Here is a 7557-nt window from a genome sequence, read left to right as displayed (position 1 = left end):
TGTTGCGGTGGTTGCGGCCCGGGTAGGCGTTAAGCTAAGGTAACGATTTACCCCCCCCCCCCGCACTTTTTCTTTTTAATTTTTAATTAATTTCCCTTTTTTATTTTATGTTCGCCACGTCACCCCTAATGGGTGTTGGCCACGTGGAATCTGTCGACTGTTCGAGTTTTCGGAAATGGCATGTGCCACGTGGAAACTTTAGGGAACGAAAGCGGATGCAGACCACGTGAATGTATCATGACTTTGCATATGCAAAAGTAACAAAAATGGATTATATATATATTTACATGTTTTTTTGGGTTGAAATATATATACATTTACATGGTCGATTATTGGATCTAGATGACAAAATTAGCATAAATGTTTATGGACAAAAAGGGTCATAAGGAAAGTTTCTGGCCATTTATTTATAAAAATGGAAATATTTTTATATTGGTGGCATTTATTAATATGGAATATGGGTCAAATGATAATAAATCTTTGGACAGTCAGCAATTACTTTCGCAATATATAAATTATAAAAGTAGCATTAAACACACTACAAATAATAAGACCAAAAAATTTTAATAATATGTACGGAAACAAGGGCATTGTAAGTTTTTTTTTCTTTTTCATCATGTTTAAGTTTTTTTAATCCAATTAAATATGGCCCACAAAAGAGCTAAAATAACTAAAATGATGATAGAAAGATAGTTATCAAAAGATTATATTCGTACTGATATTCTTTTTATTCAATATTTTATCATATATATATATATACATATGTGTAAGAAAAAGAATTCATTTTATGGTAAACAATATTATACGCTTATTATGAATTTATATTAGTTTCTTTACAAATTAGGCTAAGCCTTTTTTTTTTAGAAATTTCAAATCAGGTTCTTTTGACCATCCACCGAAATGCGTTGGTTACCAGAAAAAGAATCGTTAAATTTTCAAAATAAGCTTATTTATAATAAAATGCTGAATTTCAACGGTCGAATAAGTAAAAGAAATAATTATTCAAGGGTGGTTGTGATATGAATGATTACGAAATGTGAAATTGAAAACATGGATGATGTAATAATAATATTATAATAATTATAATAATAATAATAATCGGTGGGGACGGCCTCATTTACATATTATTCACAAGCTGTGGACCAAACTTATTTACATATTATTCATTTATTATTTTCTATATCACAATTTAATTTCTGTCGACAAAAACCGGATCGTTTGTTTCCTTGTTGAAACTTAAGACGATGTGACTGACCTTTGTACGGAGATTCAATTTTTTTTAATATATATTATATCCAAATTTTAACTTTGATTCAATGATAAAAAACTTTATATTAAAAAATATTTTTTTATTAATTTGACAGAGATTTAATTGAAAATAATGGATATCTACTCAATTTTTATATGGAAATCGATTTTTTACATGTTATTCGATTTTATATAATCGAACTAACTTAAAAATTAATCGCTACACTATTGCATAAAAAAAATAAAGAAATTTCAGAACACTTGGAAGAGTTTGTCAATTTATAAATTTATAATAATGGATTGATAATTTATTCACAAAAATCAAGATCATGAGAATTAAAAAAAAACAACCTTCAATCCCACAAAAATAAATATTTTTTTTGCTATTAAATTAAAAAAACTTTGCAAACATATTTTTCACCAATCAAGCATCGTAGCTACCTGCCATTAACAAAGATGTTTTAACTTGAAATTTTAATTTTTGTTACTTTAATCGACTTGGAAAGAGAGCAAGTGAAAGGGCATGTCGGCGGAGGAAGAGAAAACCCGCCGCGGAAGCAGCCATTGCGTACGGAAAGATGGTCCATATTCCCTACGGACAAAAACCAAAAGTGTTTAACTTTAAAGACAACTTAGTTCATTCTCAACTCAGTTCCCTTGTCTCTTTGGTTCTTACCACTGCTGTTGCAACCGTTGCAAGAGCGAAAACCGGGCGTTCTCTGAGGAGAAACCCGAGCCCGAGCTGAGTTTTCGAGAAAGAAATAACGTTAAAAGGAACTCGGGTTATCACCCATTTGAAGGGATCGTCGGTTTTTATGCGTGGAAGGAGGGAGAGAACATATGAACCTGAACAGGAAGAGTGATCAATCCGCCGCAGCAAACTCCAGCAAAGAAGCATTCCGGAGATATTCCCTGAGGATTCGTGGAAAACCGAGTTGATGTTTAGACAAAAAAACATGTGAAACATGTTTTACGTGTTCTTGATTCAGAGATATAGAAATGTCAGTGATTTACCAGAGCCCCGGCAAGGAAAGCTGTAGGATTCCTTACCCCGAGCGAAAACCGTTCCACTGCATTTGTTCGATCGTCATATAATCATTCATTCCATAAGATTTCACGGAGATTTACATGTGGGTTTTGATCTTGAGAGTTATTAAGTGAATGCAGGATGATCAACGGCGAAAATATTGATCCAGCATTATGCAGATGTAATCCAAGAACTTCCTAACTCAATGAGATTGTTGTATAGGAGATTTTTACCGAAACCCGAAAGGTTGCCATACTTCTGGACAGCTTGAGTAATACTCAATGCCTTCTCGTTTCCGACTCCCAACTGTATCAAACAACGGTAACAAGAGGTTAAAAAAGATCGGTTATTCGAGGAGTAATCAGACTCTGTAGTAAATAAGAAGAATGGATTAGATGAACAGGAAGAACCTTTGAACAAACATCCTCTGGTGCTCCACTTTGTCTGAAAAGCTTTCCCAGGTAAAACGGTATCATATCGCTTATACAAACTCCCCTTTTCGGTTTTTTCACGTTCCCACGTCATGAAAATAAAGACGATGCATCTTAAGAATCACGGTACTTATGGCGTTAACCATAGAATTAACCGAGATTAAGGCTTTACCAGTAAACCCACAACACAGTAGAGACTATGTAAGGAGCGTTTCTGGAGAAAGATTCAGCGAATGATTGCCATGTTCCGTCCAGAGTTAACAGCCGAGCCAGTGTTATTCCAACCTGCATTGTATTTTTCGTTTGATCAAACCACTATCAGATGACTACTCGGTGGAAAAAACCGGTACATCAGAACTGAAAGTATGAGCAGAATCATCGAGTAAGCGAAACACAAGTACCGGCACAAAGCACAGACCCATATATTTAGAGCCTCTTCACTGATGAAAAGCCCACAGCCAGCTGCCATTAGCAACCAAAAGTAAACCCATCTGCCCAAAAACAAAAAGATTGCATCTTTAGATGATGATGCTCCCAAAAAACACGACAAGAGAGAAACGCAAATGCTGAAAGAATCTCATCACCCTGGTGCATATTCCGGAAGTATGAATCTGTATCCAAAAGCCTGGAATGTAAACCCGGTGGAGGAGGACGAGGAGGCTAATGCTGAAGAGGAAGAACCTTTGGCCAAACTTTGGATTTCAATTGGTGAACCGAGACCAGGGCCTTTCAAGCTTACACATACTATTGTAATGGCTGCGGCTAACCCTAACACGATACCTAACTTTGTCAGAAACGAAACACCCTTCTCAGAAGCTCCCATCTTTTGGCTTCTCAGAATCTCAGCAACCTTTGTTTTCTCATCTTCAGTGTCCCGAGGCTCAGCAGCTTCGCTTTTTCCAGCATTTTCTCGCCGAAAGCTTCTTGTTCTGTTCATGTGACAATACAAGAATGCTAGTTTTTACTACTCATACACCAATTCGACCATCCGTTTTGATATCCATTGGTGTTGTTTCTAGTCTCTCTCTTTTCGATTTCTACACGAAGGAAGTTCAAGAAAACCAATCACAGCCTCTAAAAATTTGAAGTGTTTTTCATCAAAAGAACTTGTTGCAGATTCAGTACAGCCATCTCCCTTCTTACCAGAGACAATTCTAACAGGACATTGGATTGCTCCCAAAGCACAGCAACTAAACCAATTTCCCTTATCTACACATCCGTTTCTTGGAAAGTTTCAATCTTTCATTCCCCTTTGAACACTAAAATCGCCATTTCTGCCTCTATGTTTCTAAACCAAACTACAATCACAAAACAGGAACTATCAGAAAATACAGCTTCCAGCTCCCATATCTAATCCTTGTGTCGAACTAGAATCACCAAAAGGTTTCATCCTGGAGTTATCTAATTTCATGTTCGGACAAAAGGGTAACTAACCTGTAAGAACAAGGCTTGAAGAGACGTGACACGAGTAAGCTCTCTTCTTTACCGTACAAAACAGTTCCTCGCGCATTGAAGCAATTGGAAAGTCTCGAGGGTCTCCGATGGAAGACAGAAGGCGTAGGTATAGAAAGGTTTAAGGAATGCCCATTTGCAGAAACCGCCATTAAAGACATTGTTCCAGAGATTCAGGAACAGAAGAGAGAGATGGGGAAGAAGACAGAGAAGAAGAGGAGAGGGAAACAATGGTGGGTTTGGGTTCCGTGTGGCTTTGTTTGAATGGCGAAGGTGAAGCACCTCGAACACGCATATTCTTTTGCCTTCCAATGTGCCATATATTCTTTTCTTATTAGCATTTAATGTCGAAAATATAGTATATTACTAATACATTATCTTCACGAATTTTAAAATTTTCAAGTAAATATTTTTAATTTTTACATTAAAATACAAGATTTAAAGATTTAATTTAATTGTATTTTTTTGAAAATCTTTTAAAAATTTAGGGCTTAACTTTATGTTAATTTAAAAATTTTAGGGTTTAATATACAAATCAAGAAATAGTTTAGATATTTTTTAAAAAGAATTTTAAAATTTGTGTATTTAACTGTTATTTTTTATATGCATATTCCCTTTAATTTAATTGGGATTCATTTAATTTTAACCCAGAAAGTATCCAAATTTTGTAAATTTACTTTCCATTTAAAACAATTAAATTATGTAAACTGTGACCTAAATCTGTGGTCCATATCTAAAATTGGTTGAACCAACTTAAATCTCTTTTCATTTCTTTCTAGAAAACGCCAATTGCTCTACAACTATAGAGAGAGAGAGAGAGAGAGAACAGAACTCTATTTGTACACAGCTTAAAGTTACAAACTTTTAAGAACAATATAAGGAGAATCATTTTTATCTGATTTGAAAATCAAAGATCATATGTGAAGAATTTAGGGTTTAATATCCATTGGAATGTAAAAATGGCGTTTTAAAGGCAAGACCTTTTTCTCTTTCGTCGTCTGCAATAATCAGATTCAAAACCACGAACAAATTCCACAGGTACAACAATAAAAAGGGGGCCTCCTCTCAAAGAATCAGCGACAAAAAGTGATGGAAATCGGTTTGTTTCTCAGTACCTAACCGGTGCAAGAACGTTGAGTTGGGGACCGAGTTTCTCCTCCGCGACCTTCTCAGCCTTGGCCCTGAGCTTGTTGAGCTGTTTCTTCCGCTCGTACAAGGCCTGAGACCTCTCCTTTCTCTTCTTCTCGAGCTCCTGGAATTCGAGAAAACATCAATGATGAATGAACACCATTAGGGTTTGGCAAAGATACATGCTGATAACAGGTTTAATCTATGGAAGAACATTGAGTTCTAGTTGAAACCAAGCTTAATCTATCGTGCTAACTTGGTTTTTCATACACTTCTTGCCTCATACCGATAACAGGTTTCAGAAAACCTAGTAACCCAATAAGAAACGATTTCTTGCGATAACGATGTGATGCATATGCATCTGAGATGTGAAACAACATCATGCATCTGACATGTGAAACAACATGCATATGAAGTGAGACAATCCTGAAGAAGAGTTCAGAAGAGGAAAAGGACCTTGATGGTATCGTAGTGGTTCCATCCAACCTCAGAAGATAGACGGCCCAACAAGCAGTACTTATGCCCCTTCTGAAGTCTTAGAACCCTAATTCAAACAAAAACCAAACCATTCGGTTAGTAACAAAACCCTTTTTGGCAATCATTTACACAGAAATGGCAAAACGATCAATATCTTACTTGAGAGCATCAGGGATCACCATCCTCTTAACCTTGTCGTAAGGAGGAGGGACTCCCTCAAACACCTTCAGACGAGCAAGAGCTGCCGCTCCACGCTTTGTTTTGTGCGGAATCATCCTTCACCATAGACCGACAGAGATTGTTATGTTCGTTAAACAAAGAGGTAGCCATTGGAGGAGAGCTTCAAAAGCTTTGAACTTTCTCATGCCCTCTATGAACTGAAGTATCACATTGTACAACCAAAAAATCACCTATACTGTTATTGTGCAGGACAATAATTTCATTCTACCAAAGCTAATGTATGAATCGGCTATCTAAGTTATACCCAGAAATGCCCAATGTATATGACAGATTTCTCCCAAATCCGAGGATCATACATTTGATTACCTAAATGTACACTTCTCGCTCTAATCACTCGTCCACTGATTAGCCGTACATAATTCTATAGGATGAACAAATCTATTGCAAAAGAGAACAGATTTTGGATAATCTAAGTGGCTATGAATCTGAAACTGAATTTTTTTCTCGTTCAACGAGTGCAACCAATGACCCTATGTTCCGAATTCACCATTTTCAATAAGGAAACACAATGCCAGATGATGAAATTAGGGTACTGACCCGCGAACGGTTCGCCAGAAGATCTTAGACGGAGCACGGAAGTGAATCGGGCCGTGCGACGGCTTGGTGTTCATGCGCTTCCTGAGGAACCTCATGTACTTCATCTTCTGTCTGACCAGACCTCCCGACAGACAGATCTCCTCGCATCGGACGACCACCACTTTCTGCCCGTTGAGCAATTCCTTGGCGATGATCGAAGCCAGACGCCCCAACATGTGGTGACGCGCGTCGACGACCACGCGCTTCGCGCATATTCCCGAACCAGACACCATTGCGATTCAGTTCCCGCGAGCTGATTCTCCTGCTTCTGCTCTCTCTCTTTGCCTAAGGTCGAGAAGAGCTTCAATGGCGGATATATAAATATACAGGTGATGTTGGTCGCTAGGGTTTTTGTTCATGGGCTCTGACATTAGGGTTTTCGAAATAATAAAGGCCCGTATTCATTTCTAATTGGGCCTACTTTAATATAATCACGGGTTTAACATATTTTAAAAAATTATATTACTGATGATATAATAATTTAATAAACGGTAGTAATCTATTTCCTTTTTTCCCCTCACAATGGCATTATATTATAATAAACGATTTTTGTGATATTTTCTAATTAACTTTTACTAGATTATATAACTGGTGGTACAATAATTTCGTTCAAGCATCGTAGCTACCTGCCATTAACAAAGATGTTTTAACTTGAAATTTTAATTTTTGTTACTTTAATCGACTTGGAAAGAGAGCAAGTGAAAGGGCATGTCTCTTAGAGTTCAATTACATGATATTACATTATGTGTTTAGACTATTTTGTTCGAACTAAAGCTATGTTCATTTCACATCAATAGAGCCGAAATTGTAACATCTATAACATTTGCTTGGGATTTAAATCATATGATTATATATAGACTATAGTTAAGGTTGACCCATTTCATGATCTTGTTCAAATTAACTAATTTCACAAGAATATTATATATATATATATATATATATATATATATATATATATATATATATATATGTTTCATG

At 36.3% G+C, this 7557-nt stretch overlaps 2 protein-coding genes across 2 annotated transcripts; both read right to left on the bottom strand.

Annotated features, from left to right (window-relative positions):
• Positions 1-1732: 1732 nt before the first annotated feature.
• On the bottom strand, positions 1733-4455 carry LOC104809110. The gene is made up of 10 exons (XM_010535004.2): positions 4141-4455; positions 3291-3635; positions 3125-3197; positions 2879-2991; positions 2686-2770; positions 2509-2581; positions 2263-2318; positions 2095-2160; positions 1925-1990; positions 1733-1840 (listed from the first exon to the last, which is right to left on the bottom strand). Exons 1-10 carry the CDS (start codon positions 4317-4319, stop codon positions 1733-1735), a joined length of 1164 nt encoding a protein of 387 aa, XP_010533306.1. The 5' UTR covers positions 4320-4455.
• Positions 4456-5077: 622 nt separating this feature from the next.
• LOC104808786 (60S ribosomal protein L13a-2-like) lies at positions 5078-6873 on the bottom strand. The gene is made up of 4 exons (XM_010534589.1): positions 6541-6873; positions 5923-6039; positions 5743-5830; positions 5078-5410 (listed from the first exon to the last, which is right to left on the bottom strand). Exons 1-4 carry the CDS (start codon positions 6810-6812, stop codon positions 5267-5269), a joined length of 621 nt encoding a protein of 206 aa, XP_010532891.1. The 5' UTR covers positions 6813-6873; the 3' UTR covers positions 5078-5266.
• Positions 6874-7557: the final 684 nt, after the last annotated feature.

Source organism: Tarenaya hassleriana, unplaced genomic scaffold (genome assembly GCF_000463585.1).
Source record: "Tarenaya hassleriana unplaced genomic scaffold, ASM46358v1 Cleome15, whole genome shotgun sequence".
Taxonomy (NCBI): domain Eukaryota; kingdom Viridiplantae; phylum Streptophyta; class Magnoliopsida; order Brassicales; family Cleomaceae; genus Tarenaya; species Tarenaya hassleriana.
This window is presented reverse-complemented; position numbering and strand designations above follow the sequence as displayed.

Bases quoted from the DNA above. Each gene is read 5' to 3' on its own strand.
- LOC104809110 (XM_010535004.2), bottom strand. From the start codon at position 4,319: ATGTCTTTAATGGCGGTTTCTGCAAATGGGCATTCCTTAAACCTTTCT. The intron at 2,992-3,124 runs GTCTGTGCTTTG...AATACAATGCAG, and splicing joins AAGAGGCTCTAAATATATGG to GTTGGAATAACACTGGCTCG. The intron at 1,991-2,094 runs GTTCATATGTTC...TCGAAAACTCAG, and splicing joins TGATCACTCTTCCTGTTCAG to CTCGGGCTCGGGTTTCTCCT.
- LOC104808786 (XM_010534589.1), bottom strand. From the start codon at position 6,812: ATGGTGTCTGGTTCGGGAATATGCGCGAAGCGCGTGGTCGTCGACGCG. The intron at 6,040-6,540 runs GTCAGTACCCTA...TCTATGGTGAAG, and splicing joins TTCTGGCGAACCGTTCGCGG to GATGATTCCGCACAAAACAA. The intron at 5,411-5,742 runs GTCCTTTTCCTC...CTCGAATTCCAG, and splicing joins ACCACTACGATACCATCAAG to GAGCTCGAGAAGAAGAGAAA.